Genomic DNA, 20,023 nt, shown 5'->3' on the forward strand with positions numbered 1-20,023 from the left:
CAGAACTCATCCATGTCTAAGTGTCATAAATTTAAAGACTTTCTCTAGTTTTGAATGTATCAGAGGCGAGCACTATTCGGTTTTGAAAGTCCTATTCTGTTCCGAATTTTACTTACTGCTTTTAGATCATTTTTGCATTTGTAGAAAGAGAATAGTTAAAGAAGTTGCTATTAAAAGTTTTAAAAAGATTTTTAAAGTACCCCTCATTCTGCCAAAGCAATCAACAATATCATTTCTTTCTCATTCTGTATTAAGAACATGAGAATTTTAATGTAGATGCAGTACATTTGGCAACAACAATCAGATTTCCTATTCATCTTGGTAGGTTTTGTCTTCTGCTACAAGAGAAGATTACTGAAGAGGACACATTGGATTGCATCAAGTATTCTTGACAGTAATAACAGCAATGTTTGTCAATGGGATGATGGAAGAGTGTTCTGACATAGTCATGCTTTGAAAAAGGAAAATCTAGCTTTAAACTTTGAGAGATGGGCACCATTTTCTGCTCATGGATATAAGATGTGAAATGATGTAAATCAATTACAGAGGATTCCTCTAAAGAAAAAATAATAATGATGAGAATTTAAAGACTGATATTAAAAAAAAAAACCCAGTAGGTGACATTTTATGTCTTTGTGAAACTCCATAGCATATAAGATTATTCAAGTCTATTCTCTCCCTTAAAAGCCAGCAGCAACAAATAAACTGATCGAAAATTTTAAAATCATTTTGACTTAACCTCATAACTTTGAAAATAACCTACAGATTTTCAATCTGTGGGCTATTTTGCAATTAAGATACAGTGAATCGTATGCACTTTTCTGAGCTACTAGAAAATCAGGTAAATCCAATACCTAGTGGCTAGAGGAAAAGGCTGGGAACAGAAGACTAGGAAATAGTTCCAAACCCCCTCATAAGACCTCTGGCAAAACCCTGAATAAAGCACTCAGAGCAGGAGGCCGAACAAGCCTGTATCACAGGAAAAGAGGGGAAGGGCACTGACATTGAGGGTCTCCTCATTCATTCATTTCACTGTTCATTAACACAAACTGGGCAACTGAAGATTCAATAATCAATAGACTAGAAAAGTCTCCAAAGCTCTAGAAATGGAGCTTTCTTTCTAGTAGGAGAAAACCATAAAACAGAAAAGCGAATGAATGAGATAATTTCATAGGGTCTTGAGTGAAACAGATTTCCAGTTAAAATGGTTCTACTTGCTCATACTGCAGGGATATGTGTTCTGCAAACACACAGCAATGAAAGAGAAAAAGAGAAAAGTGTGAGAATTAAAGGCATTATGTAAAGGACAAGATGAACATCTTCACAGATGAGAGCATGAATACAAACTCATGACAGTGAGGAGGTTGAAGCTGTGGATCTTTGAGTGCAAAAAGAAAAAGACAGAGAGAGAGAGAAAACCAGAAGGTCAGTTCCAGAGGGGTAAACACAGATTTAAAATGATCACCGAGGATAAGAGTGTTGAACATGAGCTGACTGCTTAAAATGATGCCTGGGCATTGGGCTCCCCTACTTACAAAGGAACCTGAAATAATTAATCTGGCATCAGTCACGGCCTTGGACTCTGGCTTCTTAAAGTATTATACAAGTGGGTTCGAGGGGACACAGACTAAACTTCACCAGCAACTGAGCCACAGTACCCCTTGGTCTGGAGACTGGATCTGGAGTATCTCTGACATGAGCGAAAGAAAGGGGCTGTCCTCTGAAGGGAGTGCCTCCTGAGAATGCAGAAACCCTGAGCAGGTGAGAACACTCTGTGGGACTGAGCAAGCAGGCTTGAGAAGACGCTTCCTCACCCTTCCTCTTCCAATCCCCTGGGGCAGGTGGTTTACCACTGAGGGAGTGCCTCCCTCTAAAGCTGCTTCTTGGGGTGCTAAGGATAAGACCCTCAGAATGAGCAATGATTAACTCTGGTATTCTTGGAGGCAGAGTGGAGGGAAAGGACGTGCTCTCCACCCTGCAGTCCACTTCTCTCCCATCTCACTTAAGCTGACAGAGCTGACACGGAGTAAGGTCTGACCTCTAGCAGTCCTAGACAAAGCGGCCATAATCTCGAGGGCTAAACAGTCATTTGAGGACCAAAACTATTTTTTAAAAAAACTGAATTACAGGTTTTGTCTAAGTATGGATATTAGAAAAGATGGACCAAGAACTTAAAGTTAATATACAAACTAAAATAAATAAATAAAGGGATATGCAATATGCAACAGGAATAAGCACAATAAAAAGAATGAAATAGAAACATTAAATATCAAATGTAAAAACAGAACGTGGAAACAGAGAACACAGTCAGGATAAACAGTGGAATGGATTCGCCAAGAACAAATATCAAACCGGAAGATCAGACTGAGAAACTCTAGATGAAGAAAAAAGAAAACATTAAATAGAGTCTATAAAGAAAACTGAAGAGATATGAAGGTACAAATAGAATTACTAACATTCAGATAAGAAGAGCTCAAGAAAGAGAGAAAAATAAACAGTAAGAAATATCTGAATCAGAGATAACTGTCTCAGAATTAAATAGAGGTGAGAGACTGTCCACTGGAGAGTCTCGCAGGGTGACAAAGAGAGATAAGGAAAATCTACACTTAAACACTTAAGAGTAAAATTTCAGTTTTTTCAACAATGCTGTTGAAACAATTGGATATCGGTAGAGAAAAAAAGTTTTTTTAAAAAAATCTCACCTATACTTCACACTTTACACAAAAATTAAATCAAAATAGATCAGAGATCCAAATGTAAAACATGAAACTATAAAGCTTTTAGAAGAAAACATAGGAGAAAACCTACATGATCTTGGGATAGACAAAGAGTTCTAAGATATAACACCAAAAGCATGATCCGTAAAGTAAAAAACTGATAACCTGGACTTCACTAAAATTTAAAACTGTTGCTGGAAAGCTGGGTGAAGTGTACCTGGGCCTCTGTACTATTTCTGCAACATCCTGTAAGTCTATGATTATTTCACAGTAAAAGATGCTTACATGAATAGAGAAAGATGGACTGTTTGATAAAGTAAATATTGCTTATCCACAAGTGCGTGCTCTGTCGCTTAGTCAGGGCTGACTCTGCAGCCCCATGGACTGTAGCCTGCCAACCTCCTCTGTTCGTGAGGTTTTCCAGGCAAGAATACTGAAGTGGGTTGCCACTTCCTCCTCCAGAGGATCTTCCCAATCCAGGGATCAAACCTGTGTCTCCTGCATTGGCAGGCGGATTCTTTACCAGAGAGCCACCTGGGAAGCCCTTGCTTACCCACTGCTAAGTCACTTCAGTCATGTCCGACTCTGTGCGACCCCATAGACGGCAGCCCAACAGGCTCTGCCATCCCTGGGATTCTCCAGGCAAGAACACTGGAGTGGGTTGCCATTTCCTTCTCCAATGCATGAAGGTGAAAAGTGAAAGTGAAGTGGCTCAGTCAGGTCTGACCCTCAGTGACCGCATGGACTGCAGCCTTCCAGGCTCCTCCGTCCATGGGATTTTCCAGGGAAGAGTACTGGAGTGGGGTTTCATCCCTATCTTAACACTATATAGTAAAATTCCAGAGGGCATAAAGTGCTTTCCTTGTGGCTCAGCTGGTAAAGAATCCACCTGCAAGGCAGGAGACCTGGGTTCGATCCCTGGGTTGGGAAGATCCCCTGGGGAAGGGAAAGGCTACCCACTCCAGTATTCTGGCCTAGAGAATTCCATGCACTATATAGTCCATGGGAGTCACAGGGTCAGACACAACTGAGCAACTTTCACTTTCACAGAGGGCATAAATATTTGAACATTAAGAAGAAAAAATAAGAGACTTTTTCTCATATTAGGATAAAAATTTTTTTCTTAAGATTTTTTAAGGCACAAAGTATAAAGGAAAACTTTGTTAATAAAATTTTGAATGACAGAAGGTATCAAAAGCAAAGTTAAAAGAAGATAGTTTCTCTTCTCTGAAGCTCGAAAAAGAGAGAAAACAAAATTTCCCTTCAGGGTTCGAGAAAGAAATGCAGCCCTGTAGACACCTCAATTCTAGGCCAGTGATCCCTGGGTCAGACTTCTAACCTACAGGACTGTCAAATGCTACTTCCGTGTTGATTTAAGGCACTAAGCTTCTGGGAACTTGTTAGAGCAGCAATAGGAAACTACTGTGATGACTTACCTCTGTCAATTTCCAAGCATTAATCTCGACGGGCAGTGTTTCCTGGGACAGGACAGTTCCACTGGGCACCTCAATGTCTTGACACTGCTCTTGTTTCTGTCCTGCCTTGGAAGTGTTTTCTGTCAACAACATAAAGCTTTTACTTTGACAAAAAAGTAGTCATGTTTTCACACTGGCTCACAATTTTTCAGTTAATCACTTCTGATGATCCATTTTGTCTACAAAACATTATGTGCCAGTGGTAACCAGTGAGTATTAATCATTTAATATATCCCTTTATCATAACTGACAAGTTTGGACAGATTTTAAAAATACAACTTCAATTCTAGCCCTTTCTCCCATCAATGATTCTATTTTAAGGGTTTATTATTTGAATCATATTTTTTAAAATAAGGTATAATATAGAAAATAGAGTTTAAAAGTGTGAAAATTACTCAAATGAAAGTCTAACAAAGCAGGAGTGACATCTATAATTATTTTAATTAAGACTTAGAAGAACTTTATTATTGTGGTGTGAATTTCATGTGTTCTAGGCAAAAATAACCAGAAATATATAGGTTTTTTGAGAAAAAGAAACTTTAAACAAATTTTTGACTTGAAAATTTTAAACAAAAAGAATATGCCAATGAAGATAAGCTATTTTTGTTTATATATATTTGCTGAATTTAATGATTTTTGTAGTCAATATCACTTTCCTTCCTATATTATGAAATGTAAATGAAAGTATTAGAATCAACTATATTCCAGATGTTATTGGGTACCACAAAAAGTCTAAGAAATCTATCTTCAAAGTAGCATACACACTTCTGGGGGTATTTAAAGACTTCCCAAGGGTTAGGTGGGCATAGACAGCTTTAAAGGATGTAACTTCCAAATCCACAAGTTCCGTATGTATTCTTACCAAAAACTGACCTGCCTGAGAATGCAACTAAGTAGAAGCCTCTGGCTAGGTCTTTTCCTCCTCCTTTCATAATCAATTTTCTCCCACTTTACAAAGACATTTTCTTTACCCATATAATTATGGAGCATCCTCCCTTCAGCTATAAGCATAAGAATCTCTGAGGCACCAAACAACAGTAAAAAAGATTGGTGTGGGGAAGCCTCTTTTATTCAAGGCATGAAAAACCCAAAGTACAGCTTCAAAGTTTGTCCCGTCTTACACATATTTCTTTCTCTCAGAAAGCATGGCATAAGTAACAGGCCTTTTGGGCCACACCAGGATGTGTGGTGCTCAGATATATCACAACATGGAGAAGCAGGACAGTGTCCTTGTGCCTCCCATGCCCCTGGTACTGTCAAAGAATGCATCACTCCTGGGGAAGAGTCCCAGGAGAGAAGAGCAAAGAAAGCATCAGGGATAGAAGCACCTTATTCCACCAGTGCCACACACTTAGGGCGGCCTTTGTGGTGGTGGTGGTGTAGTCACTAAGCCGTGTCTGACTCATATGACCCCACGGACTGGAGCCTGCCAGGCTCTTCTGTCCATAGGATTCTCCAGGCAAGAATACTGGAGTGGCTTCCCATTTCCTTCTCCAGAGGATCTTCCCGACCCAGGGATCAAACCTGGATCTCCTGCATTGCAGGCGGAATCTTTACCGACTGAGCTACGAGTGAAGTTCCACCAATGCAACACACCTGGGCAAGCCTTTGTGCCTTAGCTTTGAGAGTGTTAATACAACCAGAGTGATGGCTGTTTCCATGTGTATTTAAATAAATAAAGTAAAATGTTTTTCTGAAAGGAAGTTTAAATCTGATTCGACTGGTTGTTTTGACAATGAGGACCAGCTTTGTAAACTAGGTAAATATGACAAATATTTTCCAGTAATTGAATGAAACAAACCTGCAGTTCTGAAGATTTGATGAAAATTCATTTAAAGCATATGACACACAAAAAGAATCATTTCTCAAAAACATTTGTGTTGACAGGTACACTGCAATTAGTGTTTTTATTTTTCCCACACATTCTGAGTATATCGGGTTAACTTAATGTGTAACCAGTATAATTAATAGCCATTTGATACATTTTAGCAAAAGTTTTTTGGTATTATTCCCAGAAATTGAGAACACAAATTGCTCCCAGTGACTGTTTAACAAGCCTTTTCCTAAGTAGGCTGTTTCCAATCCTTTGCTTTCAACAATGAAGAAAGACCTAATCACATTAACAGTTGACAAGTGATGGAAAACATTTTTATAATAAATCACGGTGTAATTCTGGGCATATGACTTGGAAAGAAATCACAGAATTGATTGACACTGCTATAATAGCACACCTTCTATTCACACTGACAATTTTATGCGAACAAGTCTTCTCAGCATTTACATCTATAAAAATGTAAAACAGAAACAGAATTTACATTGAACCTTGTTTATTTCAAGCAATAAGTAATATTCACATGTGGGTAAATGAACAGTTTCATGCAGTTCATAAAAAAAGTCCTTCCAATAAAATTTTATTCTTTATGTTTAATAAGTATTTATAAAAATGTATAATACACTTATGTGGTTGAGATCGATTGTGTACTAAAAATAATTACAATGATAAGTCAATCTAAAGGGAATATTTTTCCACTTAAAGCCTCTGGTTGCAGACAATTTAGAAAAATAATTGCAATTTATATACATATTTCACGTAGAGAAGACTTTCAGGCATAAGCATACTTTCTGTTAGGAAAAATTCTGTGAGATGTGAAACAGAAATATGACTTTGAGGAGAAAAGAGAATGATATAAAATTTCTAACAATTAAAGAAGACCATGCATTTTTTTTAATGAACGATTATAGATATCAATCAGAATAGTATCTATATTCCTTTAGATGCTCTTAAAAAACTCATGAAACACTTCTGATTGTTTTCTTTTCTTGTCTGTAAAGTCAATATTTTTAATTATATCCTTTGCATTTACTATACTTAAGACAAAATTTCACATGTCAATTAAAAATGTTTAAGGGGTATATAATTTTTCAAGATCATTTTAAGAGTTATACAAGAAAAATAGCCTGATTTTTGCCTTCAAAATGTTTATAGACTGACTAGTGAGGTAAGTCTAAAATACAGACTTATAGGAAACAATTAGAGGAAAACAATTACAGGCCAAATTTTCTTAAAGTAACTTTCACTGGAAAAGACCCTGATGCTGGGAAAGACTGAGGGCAAGAGGAGAAGGGAACAACAGAGGACGAGATGGCTGGATGGCATCACTGACTCAGGGGACGTTACTTTGAGCAAACTCAGGGAGATAGTGAAGGACGGGGAAGTCTGGCGTGCTGCAGTTCATGAGGTCACAAAGAGTCAGACATGACTTAGGGACTGAACAACAACAACAATGAATAGATATTCTAAGGGAAAAAAGTATGCTCCAGAGTAATCAGAAAGAACCTCACACTGGAAGGAAAATTTGAACAAGGCTTTGAAGGACAGCTAGGATTCTGATAACTACAGAGGAGGAATGACTCCAAGCAGAAGGAACTACACAGGCAAAAGGAGCAAGAATGGTGTAAGCCAAAGATGCTCAAGAACACAAATTCTGCATTTATAGCTCTGACGTTTCATTTTCTAACTTTATCCAAAAATCAATAATTAAAATGAGCTTATTTTGGACTTAGAGATTCTACAACTAATCCTGGCAAACAGCAGTAATTTGAGGTTTAGATCATCTATGTACTTTCAAGCGATTTAATGAAGATCTATATTATCAGTCTTTGAGCATTCAGCAACTTATTATCCTTGAAATGATACGGATTTAAGTTTCAGACATCCCAGAAGTTGTTGTAGTTCAGTTGCTCAGTCGTGACCAACTCTTTGCAATGCCACGGACTGCAGCATGCCAGGCTTCCCTGTCTCCCAGAGTTTGCTCAAACTCATGTTCATTGAGTCAGTGATGTCATCCAACCATCTCATCCTATGTCACCCCTTTTCCTCCTGCCCTCAATCTATCCCAGCATCAGGGTCTTTTCCAATGAGTTGGTTCTTTGTATCAGGTGGCCAAAGTATTGGAGCTTTAGCTTCAACATCAGGCCTTCCAGTGAATATTCAGGGTTGATTTCCTAGCAAGCATTTCAAGGGTCTTCTCCATCACCGCAATTTGAAAGCATCAATTCTTTGGTGGCACTCAGCCTTCTTTATGGTCCAGCTCTCACATCTGTACATGACTACTTTAAAAACCATAGCTTTGACTATACAGACTTTGTTGGCAAAGGGATGTCTCTGCTTTTTAATATGCTATCTAGGTTTGTCATAAATTTTCTTCCAAGGAGCAAGTGTCTTTTAATTTTGTGGCTGCAAGTCACCGTCCACAGTGATTTTGGAGCCCAAGAAAATAAAATCTGTCACTGTTTCCACTTTTTCCCCATCTATTTCCCATGAAGTGATGAGATCATATGCTATGATCTTCGTTTTTTGAATGTTGAGTTTTAAGCCAGCTTTTTCACTCTCCTCCTTCACTTTCATCAAGAGGCTCTTTAGTTCCTCTTCAGTTTCTGTCATTACAGTGATATCATTTGCATATCTGAGGTTGTTGGTATTTTCTCCTGGCAATTTTGATTTCAGCTTGTGCGTCTTCCAGCCCAGTATTTCACATGATGTACTCTGCATATAAGTTAAATAAGCAGTATGACAAAATACAGCCTTGACGTACTCCTTGCATGTATATTAAATAATCTTATGGGGCAAGAAGGCAGGCAGAGTATAGTGAATCTACAGAAATCCATTTAGGATTTTTTTTTTTTTTTTTTTTTAGTATCAGCACACAACATTGCCAGTGAAGTGCGTTTAATTTAATTAGGTGACTACACAACATTGCTTTCTGGGTTTTCACAATCAAGTAGAGGGGGAGAACACACAACATGCATTTAGCTCCTTAGTGGAAATGAAGTACCTTGTATATCACAAGCTATTTATCAATTGAGACTGTGAAGTCACAGCCAAGGAGGACTAGTATGTGAATGAGACACCTCAAAGGAAAAAGTGAAGATGTTGCAGGAAGTGATGCTATTGAGTCATTCAAAGATGAGCGCTTAGATACGGAGGCTGTAGTTACTTGGCAGAAACAGTCTAGGGAGAAGCTACAGATCTCATTGAGCCTGTATCACTCAGATAATACCACAAAGCAGAACTGGTGAACGTTGTGATACTTCTCAGATAAGATATCAAACTGATGTTCAAACTATCAGACAGTAACAACGCCACTGCGCATTTTGGAGTTGAAACGCTCCGTTAGTGCACAAATTGTTCTATGTATTATTTCACATCTAACAGACATTTTGGCTATGTATTAATACTGTCCTTTTAGGTGTAATTGAAGTAAACTAAGTCACTTACCTAGCAAACATTAAAAAATATGTATTTAATTATTATCAGCACTTTGGGCTGTGGTGGGTTTTCGTTGCTGCTCGCGGGCTTGCTCTAGCTGTGGTGAGCGAGGGCTACTCTGCGATGCAGCGCTCTGGCTTCTCATTGCCGGGACTTCTCTTGTTGCTGAGCACAGGCTGTAGGTGTGAAGGCTTCAGCAGCTGCTGTGCGGAGGCTCAGTTGGTTGTGGCTCGTGGGCTCTAGAGCACTGGCTCAGTACTTGTGGCACATGGGCTAAGTTACTCCTTGGCATGTGGGAACTTCCTGGACCAGGGATTGAACCTTTGTCCTTTGCATGGCAAGGCAGATTCTTAACCACTAGACCACCAGGGAAGCCCCCAAAATTAACTTTTAAAAATGAACAAATGCCATCAATCATAGAAAATGAAGAACTGATAAGGTTTCAAAGCCTCATGGTGATTAAGAGTATCACGAGTTTGGAACCTTAACAATTTTAATATCATGGAGCAGACTGATAGAAAAGATGCAAGAATAGTACAAAGAATTCTCATCCAGAGCCACCAATTGTTAACATTTTGCTTTATAATTCTTTCCTCATTTATGTACATATCATTGTCCTATATCCTAAGTCTCGAAGCAAAGTCACTACTGTAGGTTGGGTTCCCCAGGAAACAGACTTTGAGACTCACATTTGTATGAGGGGGATTCATTAGGAAGCACTCTCAGAAACCACATCTAGAGTAGGGAGGGAGGCAGGCCTGGGCCAAGGGAGAAACTGAACTGCAATGCATTTGCAACAGAGGTCTTGGCCAATCCTCCTGGGAGCTCTGGGGCTGGAATAGCTCTTCACAGTTGTCCTGCCTTGAAGCAAGGTGGCTGGCCCACATCCACAAGTCATTGAAAGCAGGTTCTTTCAGGGATGGGGCAGAACTTTAGGCAGAGAGGCTTTCTTCAGTTGTTGTGAGTTTAAAGAGAATTCAGCCAAGACCCCTTGGGCACCAGGTCCCCCAGCAGCTGACGGAACAAGCACCTTGATTTTGAAGCAGGAATCTGGGAAACACCACAGCATCCACTACAGACACCACCTCTGTGATTTCACTTTACTACTATATTTACTCAGGACAAATGCTTCAGAGGGACAGTTTCTAGAAGCCACCTACACTGCTTATCACTACATCTTCAAACTCCCCATGTGGCGCAGTGGTAAAGCATCTATCTGCCAATGCAGGAGACGCAGGTTCAATTCCCGGACAGGGAAGATCCACTGGAGTATGAAATGGCAACCCACTCCAGTATTCTTGCCTGGGAAATATCATGGACAGAGGAGCCTTGCGAGCTACAGTCCAGGGGAGTCACAAAGAGTCGGACACGACTGAGTGGCTGAGCGCGCACATCTTCAAGCGCGCAAGTGAAAGTGGAGTTGCTCAGTCATGTCCGACTCTTTGCTACCCCATGGACCGTAACCTACCAGGCTCTTCTGTCCATGTGATTTTCCAGGCAAGAGTGCTGAAGTGGGTTGCCATTTCCTTCTCCAGTCAGAAAGGGTGCATCAAATCTTTCTCACTCTTGGAACCTGTCTGACTTTTTCTTCTAACACCAGCAAGAGCAGGGTGCCCCAAGCCCTGCTCTGTTAGGAACCAGGCTGCACAGCAGGAGGTGAGTAAGCTAGTGAAGCTTCAGCTGCCACTCTCCATTGCTCTCCATCACTCTCATCACTGCCTGAACCATCCCCTCCCCATGGAAAACTGCCTTCCGCAGAACTGGTGCCTGGTGCCAAAAAGGTGGGGGATCATCGAGTCAAGAGAAAATTCTGCCTATAAGGGGTTTGTGTGAGGGGTTTGTGTGATTAGATTAAGCCCACCTGAATACTCCCTTTTTTGACATATAATGTAACGTAATCATGGGAGTGATAATTCATCATAATTCACAGGTTATCCTCAAAAGAGGGTTATTCAAAAGAGGGGATTCAATAAAGGCAAGAGTCATTGAGGTCTATTTACAGAATTCTGCCTACCACAGTAGTCAAATTTACAAATACTTTAAAAAATAGTATTTAGTAGTTTGCTCTTTTTTTGGTTTAAGAAATCCTTCCCTATTCCAAGCCAGCTTCCCTGGTGGCTCAGAGGTTAAAATGTCTGTCTGCAATGCAGGAGACCTGGGTTTGATCCCTGGGTCAGCAAGATCCCCTGGAGAAGGAAATGGCAACCCACTCCAGTATTCTCGCCTGGAGACTCCCACGGACAGAAGAGCCTGGTGGGCTACAGTCCATGGGGTCACAAAGAGTCGGACACGACTGAGCGACTTCACTTTTCCCTATTCCAATGTGGAAAAGATATTCTATATTTTCTTCTAAACATTCTGAAGTTTTGCTTTTTCACTTTTAAGTCCTTAATTCCGCCAGGATACATTCTTGTGTGGGCTTCCCTGGTGGCTCAGGTGGTAAAGAATCTGCCTGAAATGTTAGAGACCTGGGTTTGATCCCTGGGTTCGGGAAGATCCCCTGAAGAAGGGAATGGAAACCCACTCCAGTATTCTTGCCTGGAGAATCCCATGGACAAAGGAGCCTGGTGGGCTACAGTCCATGAGGTTGCACAGAGTCAGACAGGACTGAGTGACTAACATACACACACACACACACACACACACACACACACACATTCTTGTGCACAATATGAGACAGAGACCTAATTTCACTTTTTCCAACATGGATAAATGAATGTCCTGGTGTTGTTAAACAGTTCCTCCTCCCCCCACCAATGTGAAACACCACCTCTGGCATACACTAAGATGGCACAGCTATACAGGTTTGTTTCCAGGCCTCTATCATTTGCTCCACTGGCCACGCACCTATCCCTGCATCACCACCACACTGCCACGATCAGAGCTCTTTGTTTGTGTGATCTAGAAAGGCGAGCCCTCCATCTTATTCTTCTTCAGGAACATTTTGGATATGCCTGACCTTTTGCTCCTTTCAGATGAGTTTTGGAATTAGTCAATCAAACTCCATGTTTAAAATCCTTTTGGGACTTCGATTTTAAATGTAGTCAATCAGTGATTCTCAACTTGGGGCAACTTTTGTCCCCAAGAGACATCTAACCACATCTGCAGACATTTCTGGTTCTCGCAAAAGGAAGGGGTGTGAGATAATAGCATCTAGTGGGTATAGGCCAGAGATAAGGCTCAACAACCTACATGCACAGGGCGGTCCCCACATCAAAGCATTATCTGGCTTAAAATGTCAATAGTACCAGGCTTTAGAAACCCTCCACTAAATTTGTTGCAATTTGGAGACAACTGATGCTTACCATTTTTTAGACTTTCCATAAAAAAAATATATATATTTCATTATTAATTTAAATTTTTAGAAGATCCTTGGAGACTTCCCATACCTCTGGTGAGTCCAGAAATGTCTCAGTATATCATTTCTAGTCTTTCATTATTGTTCAGTAAATGACTTTCTTGGAGCTCCTCATAAGTATTATTACCACAGTAGACCTGAAATATTGTCAGTGAAACTTAGCATTAGCATAACTCCATTTTTATAAAAACAATTTCTCTCTAGTTATTCATCTTCATACGTATTTGTATGGATGGATGGATAGCAAGATGCCTAGAATTTACACTCATCTGATATTAATTATGGCTATTTCTGAATGATTGTATTGGAAGTGATTAATTCTTTACAATGGGTCTATTTTTCTTTTTTTTTCTTTTACAAGAATAAGGTGGTTTTTCTGAAACAAAAGAAGAAAAATAATAGGACTAGAAGCAAATATTCTAAGATGTTAATAGTGGTTGGTTTAGGGTGGTAGAGGTATAAGCTGCTGTTTCTTTTTTGTATATTTATTTTTAAATTTAAAAAAAAATCACTGCTTAAATGTTCATCAGTGTAAATGTCTTAGTAGCAACCACACTTGAACCATATGCTCTGCCATTGAGACTGTATGTGATAAAGCCACCAAGTATGGCTCTACAACTCTCCATAAATATAAAGTTCACTGTGGGAAAATGCTGGTGGTTTTTCTGTTTGCTTTTGATTCATGTACTGTTTATCTGTCTTTCTGGCGGGTCTCCACTGCTTTGCACGGGCTCCTCTAGTTGCAGCGAGTTGGGGCCACTCTCTAGTTGTGGTGCGTGGGCTTCTCACTGCAGTGATTTCTCTTGCTGTGGAGCATGGGCTCTAGGCACACAGGCTTCAGTAATTGTGGTGTACAAGCTCAGGACTTGTGGTTCGCAGGCTTGAGAGCACAGGCTCAGTGGTTGTGGCACACAGGCTTAGTTGCAACACGTAGAATCTTCCCAAACCAGGGATCGAACCTGTGCCCCTTGCATTGGCAGGCGGATTCCTATCCATTGTGACAGCAGGGAAGTCCAACATGGGTGTTTTTGCTTATTAAAGTATGACAACTGCTTTGAATTCTAACTTTTGGTTCAACAGGAATCATATGCAATTTTTAGGGAAATATTTCCATGATGTGAAATGTTATTACATTTACCACAGGCCAGAGTAATCCTCTGATACAGGTAAAGTTCCATTGCAAAGAACAGTACCACTAAAGAGCTCTTTATAGAAGACTGGATGATCCACAGAGGTAATGCTTTGCTGGTCTGGTTGTAAGCAATGTCTCCAGTGATAGTTTTTATAATTATTACCTCTAAGGAAAGGCCCTAACTCTGATGCTTACAGCTCAGAAAAGCTGAGTTATCACTGTGCTTTATATAGCTTTCTGTCTTGCCATCAAGCAGCACTTATCCTTCAGCTCATCTCTTCCTTCAAACAACAAAATCATCTAAACAAAAAACACCCAAGCTATCCACCAGAATTAAAACATGAAAACATCCAGGAATAGGAAAAACAGAGTAGAAGCAGCGATGTGTGTATAACACCTTCTCTAAAGTATCTTTTTTCCCTTGCTAATTCATCACAAAGAAGTGAGGCACAGCTGTTTTAGCTCAGGAGCCTAAAGCCAGGGTATCAGATTTCCAGCAATGCATCCAATTTTACATTTCATTATAACTAAATAATTCAGAAGCATCTTCAAATTCCTTCTGATGGAAATTTACCCTTATGAAACTATAACTTGCCTTCATTTTCTCTGACTCGAATGTTAGAGTCATTTTCGATTTCTTTCTTCTCCAATGTATCATCTATGTATCCATTCCCTCTCTATAGTCTGTCTTTAAACATTACCTTTTCCTCATTTCAATAACCTTTGAGTGGGTCCTAGATTGAAACAACTGTCCCCTAGAAAGCTTCCCTCCAATTTGTAGCTCCTTCATTTCTACACAGAGCAATAAGAATTATCTTCCACCAACAGCTGTTTTCAGTAATAAGAAAGCTAAGTTCTGTGACTAAGCTGAACATCCCTTCTGTTCTCCAAGGCCTACAATGGATCCTAGTTGCTAGTTGTATCAAACTGAAATTTCCAAATACTGCTCATAAACTGTATTTATAAACTGTGTGGAGTACTCTCAACTATCTGCCCACATTTTTCTGCATATTAAAATTTATATTTTCTATTCCATTTAATCTGACAACCATGTATTACCATGGTTAATTCATTTCTTGTATTCTTTTCCACTATGGTAGGGACTATTTGTTGTCCCCTATATTTATTCTCTCCTTCTTCCTTAACAACAGATTTCCTTTCATTTGGGTACATGGCTGTTATATGAAGACTACGTTTCTCAGCCTTTCTTGAAGCTAGGAGCGTCCATGTAACTAAGTGCTAAACAATAAGAGTACATAAGCCAAAACGTTACAGGCAATTTCCATAGATGTCCTTAAAGGGAAGGGGCATTCATAGTTTCAACCCTTCCTCCTTCCTACTGGCTAGAAGGCAGATGTAATGGCTGGAGGCAAGCAGCCATCTTGGACCATAAAGTGGAAGTTACATGGTGAGTTTGGTGGAACAACAAGACAGAAAGTCTTCATGAACAGCCATACTGGTCCTAGAATACCTAGTTCTGGATTATTTTTAGAAGAGAGAAGTTCTTACTATGTTTACACCACTACCAGTTTTGTGGCCCTAGTACTGTCCCTCATGGGTGCCCCTAATTTTAACTGATCCACACATCTCCAAGTTATCATTTGCTGTTTTTCCTGTCCCATTAATAATGCCTCCTAATAAACTTTCTTATCTTCCCCAGGCCCAGGCAAATTACCAGTTTTTTTTCTTCTTTTAAAATACAGTTTCAGATTCAAATGCCTACATGGATATGGTTAGTATTGCTAAGCTTACTTAATCCAATTTCTCTTTTTTGAACACAAACTCACACTTCTATATATCCCCTTTGTATGCATATGATACACAGTGATGATAAATGAAATTTTAAAATTATGTAACAGATTTTTTAACAAACTTACTACAGCTTTTATATGTAAAAATTCAATATTTACTTTAAATTTTCACTACAAATGCACTTCAGTGATGTTGTCATCCACCAAAACTCTTTTTGAACATCTTTTTTTGAAACGGACTGAAAGTTCATCACTGGATATAACCTCTGTGAGAGCAGAAATACACCCAATTTGTTTACCAGGCCTAGCCAACAGTGTCTGACACATAGTACGCAGATACTCAATACATGTTTGTAGTATGAAAAAAATGAATTGTAGCAAAACTACTTCATTTGCAGGTAGATTGATTTTTTTAAATAGTCAAAAGGTATTCAGAGTTCAGTCTAGTTGAATAATAAGCTATTATAAAGCTGGGAAATATCATTTTGGGTTTAAAAAAAGCAGTGACTGTAAGGCAATAAGCTAGATTTTCTTATATGAATCACAAAAATGGCTCAGAGTTGAGCTACTTCTGCAGCAGTTTAGGGATTCATCTCCTGAGTTGACGGTGAAGGGTGCCAAGCTTTCTCTCATCTCAGAGATTTGCACCACTGTTTCCTCTGCCCAAAGATCCCAGATATACCTGGACAGTTCCCTCACCTCATTCAAGTCTCTGTTTAAATCTCTGCCTCCTCCAAAAGAACCTCCCTCACTGCTGCTGCTGCTAAGTCACTTCAGTCGTGTCCAACTCTGTGCGACCCCATAGACAGAAGCCCACCAGGCTCCCCCGTCCCTGGGATTCTCCAGGCAAGAACACTGGAGTGGGATGCCGTTTCCTTCTCCAATGCATGAAAGTGAAAAGTGAAAGGGAAGTCGTTGCTCAGTCATGTCCAACTCTTAGCGACCCCATGGACTGCAGCCTACCAGCCTCCTCTATCCATGGGATTTTCCAGGCAAGAGTACTGGAGTGGGGTGCCATTGCCTTCTCCAACCTCCCTCACTACCTGACCTAAAATAAAGCCATTCCTGTCCCTCTCTGCCCTGTCACTGCTTCCCTTTGCTTTATAGGACTTGACACTATCTGACACAGTATTTTACATCTGTTTTACTTACGTGTGTTTAATATTTATCTCTGTCACTAGAATATTTGCTACATGATGAGAGGGGCTTTGTTTTATTCACTGCTATCGCTCCAAAGTTCTGCTAGATAGCCAAATTTTAAATTATAAATTTAATAAATATATTTATAATGAAAGAAAGGAAGAGGAAAGCAAATGGAAGAAGGAAGAACAAAAATGGTAACAGAGAAGTAGCAAAAGGGATGCAGAAACTCCAGGTGAGTCACAATTGGTTATTTTACTGTTACTTCATTTTAGGTATCAGTTTGAATTTTAGGCTTCTATGAGAAAATTTCAGAATGTGTCTCTTTCAAGATTTATTTCAAAGGACCAGGTCCCCAAAGAAAGAGGTTCCACTACTTTTTAGAAGTATTTGGTTGGTATTTATTAATACTATTATAATTATAATCCCCACCTCTTTTACTATCTTTCAACTGCCCTGTCCACACCAGTACAAATGGAGTGAACATTTGAGAACTCTTGACTTGTCAGAATAGTATTATACTTTAACGATTTTTAGCAGGATTGTTTTGTACTGGCATTAATATTAACATTTTAAATTTTCAATATTTAACTGACACCTGGAATGTCTCTCTTTCAATATCTTGCTTAATATGGTTACATGATAAAGCTGGCAGGCAGGTGTTTGAAAATGTTTTCAACTGTGTGCTCCTATATGTATGTAACATATATATGTAACATATGTAACACACATATATATACATAACATATGTAACACGCATATATATACATAACATATGTATGTGTTACCCCTATTATGCCCCTCACTATGGCACAAAGTGAAGCTGCTTTCAAGGGCCAGTTACCTAAGTCACACTTCACTAATGTTTTTGCTTTTTCAAACTGTCCATTCTTTACACACAATTTATTAACAGGGTTTATAATGGAGAAATTAGAGCAAAATGACATTCCTTTGTTGTTGCTTAATCGCTAAGTTGTGTCCGAGTCTTTTTGACCACGTGGACTATAGCCCGCCAGGCTCATCTGTCCATGGGATTTCCCTTTATGTTTCAGCAAATTCAGTAGAAAAGATAACTGCCTTTTCTTTCTGATCTCTATTAAAACGTTATAAATAAGTGCCTCCTTTTCTAAGAACTAGTTTTCAGCGGTCCAGATTTAAAGTTTCAGGTAAAGGAAAGGGTTATATAACACAGGGAACTTTCCTAGAAGAGTTTTAGAGCATTCTCAGAATTTGGAGGCACGTTTTTCAATGTCAGTGTCTTGATTTGGAGGATCAGAGAATGCGAATGTGCGCACACCCAGACCCCCAGTCTCCGAACACAGTGCTCCTCCATCTCCAGTTATGATTAGCGTCTTAAAACTCAATCAGGATGCCAAATAGGATAGTACTAGATCAATACCTTTAAAGCTCAAAAACGTTTTATTTGCATCCCAGATAACTGCATTCAGACAGTCATAAAATCGTCTACCGAACAGTATCCTTCACCACTGTCTACAGTAGGATGTCTCATGTAGTAACAGTACTACTGATATAGCATTAATACTTCAGTACTAAAACCCAATGTTTTCTACTTTTTAACTGTTCTTAAATGATATCTATTGTACTTTAGGCCAATGCCCATTATACGCACTTTTATTATGTAGCCGTGCAACCTTAAGAAGCTTGTTCTTCTTCTCTGAAACAGGAATTTCTGGTGTAGGGGCAGAAGCACACGCTGTTGGTGAGTTACCCGTACCAGGTAATCTTTTAGGAAATGTCATAGAGTAGGAGGTACGCCGTCTAGTCCGACACGCTACTTCCCTCTCTCTATGCAGCAACTGTTCGTCCATCAGCAACGTTATAACTTGTTTTGACTTTTCCCGGATATAATAACCTGAAAAATACATTAATTGGCTTAGAAAATTTTAATAAAGGCTACCATAAAATTTTATTCTAAGAAAAAATAAGCGAAGTGTAAAAACCTTTAGCAAATGTAGAGGGAAATCCAAATTTCATTAGAATTGTCAATGACTATACTCCTATTCTTACACTTTAAGAAGTAAGCATATGATGAAATCACATCATACATTGGCATTACATTTTTCATCTTAAATATGCTATTGGATTTTTCTTTTGAAAGCACTACATTATTTATTTCATTTTTCAAATTGGCATTGAGCACTACCTAATACTGTACTATATAGGTGTCTGTTTACTTGTTTATTGGTTTCTCACCTAGAATACAAGCTCCATGAGGGCAGAGACTCTTTAGTGTCTAGAAGAATGACTGGCACACAGTAAGTGAAAGTGAAAGTCCCTTAGTTGTATCCGACTCTTTGTGACCCTATGGACTATACATTATATGGAATTCTCCAGGCCAGAATACTGGAGTGGGTAGCTGTTCCATTCTCCAGGGGATCTTCCCAACCCAGGGATTGAACCAAGGTCTCCCACATTACAGGCGGATTCTTTACCAGCTCAGCCACAAGGGAAGCCAAAGAATACCACAATGGGTAGCCTAACCCTTCTTCCCACAGATCTTCCTGACCCAGAAATCAAACTGGGCTCTCTGCATTGCAGGCAGATTTGTTACCAACTGAGCTATCAGGGAAGCCCATAGTAAATACTTAATGAATATTTACTGAGTGAATGAATCAATAAAGGAGAAAATTACCAAAAAGTCTCCATTTTCTTCTTGATGCAATGCAAATGGAGCCAGACAGATGAAAAATACAGGTTGCAATTTACAACTTAGCTGCCTGAGAAAGTTATTTGGCCTGAAATAATTTCTTAGAACCTTCCTAATTGGAAAAGGTTAGAACTACAAATTATGGGGCAGATGTGGAACATTCTACTCGGAGTCTGCATGGATGGGTGGCTTTGATGACAGCTGCAATAGTTCAAAGGGAGAAGCAGCTCTCTTGAGCAGAATGTCAAACACAAGGATGAGGGGCTTCTCCCCACAGCCTCAGGCCTCCCTCCTGAGGAGCAGTCTGCAGCATCAGGACAGTGAGGCCACAACACTTCACAGAAAATTGGGAAGAAATCATCCCGAAGTGAGCTTCCCATTCAAGGATTCCCACTGCCCTAGCCACCTCCCATCATCCCCAAGATACGGGAGAGTAGGAACCTGGATGTTTTAAAGGATCAGAGTTGAAAGTCAAAAGATTCAAGAACCCAATAAACCTGCTTCAATGACGAG

General features: G+C 39.5%; 1 protein-coding gene across 1 annotated transcript in view; it reads right to left on the bottom strand.

Annotated features, from left to right (window-relative positions):
• The window catches only part of ENTHD1 (ENTH domain containing 1), an 81,564-nt gene that overhangs the window by 46,598 nt on the left and 14,943 nt on the right, over positions 1–20,023 (bottom strand). Inside the window, exons 2-3 of the mRNA XM_027965865.3 lie at positions 18,473–18,715; positions 4,154–4,272 (exon numbers count right to left, since the gene is read on the bottom strand). Of these exons, the coding sequence (XP_027821666.1) occupies positions 4,154–4,272; positions 18,473–18,715 (362 nt within the window). The remainder of the gene's footprint in view (positions 1–4,153; positions 4,273–18,472; positions 18,716–20,023) is intronic.

The sequence above is a fragment of the Ovis aries genome, chromosome 3 (genome assembly GCF_016772045.2).
Source record: "Ovis aries strain OAR_USU_Benz2616 breed Rambouillet chromosome 3, ARS-UI_Ramb_v3.0, whole genome shotgun sequence".
Classification (NCBI taxonomy): Eukaryota; Metazoa; Chordata; class Mammalia; order Artiodactyla; family Bovidae; genus Ovis; species Ovis aries.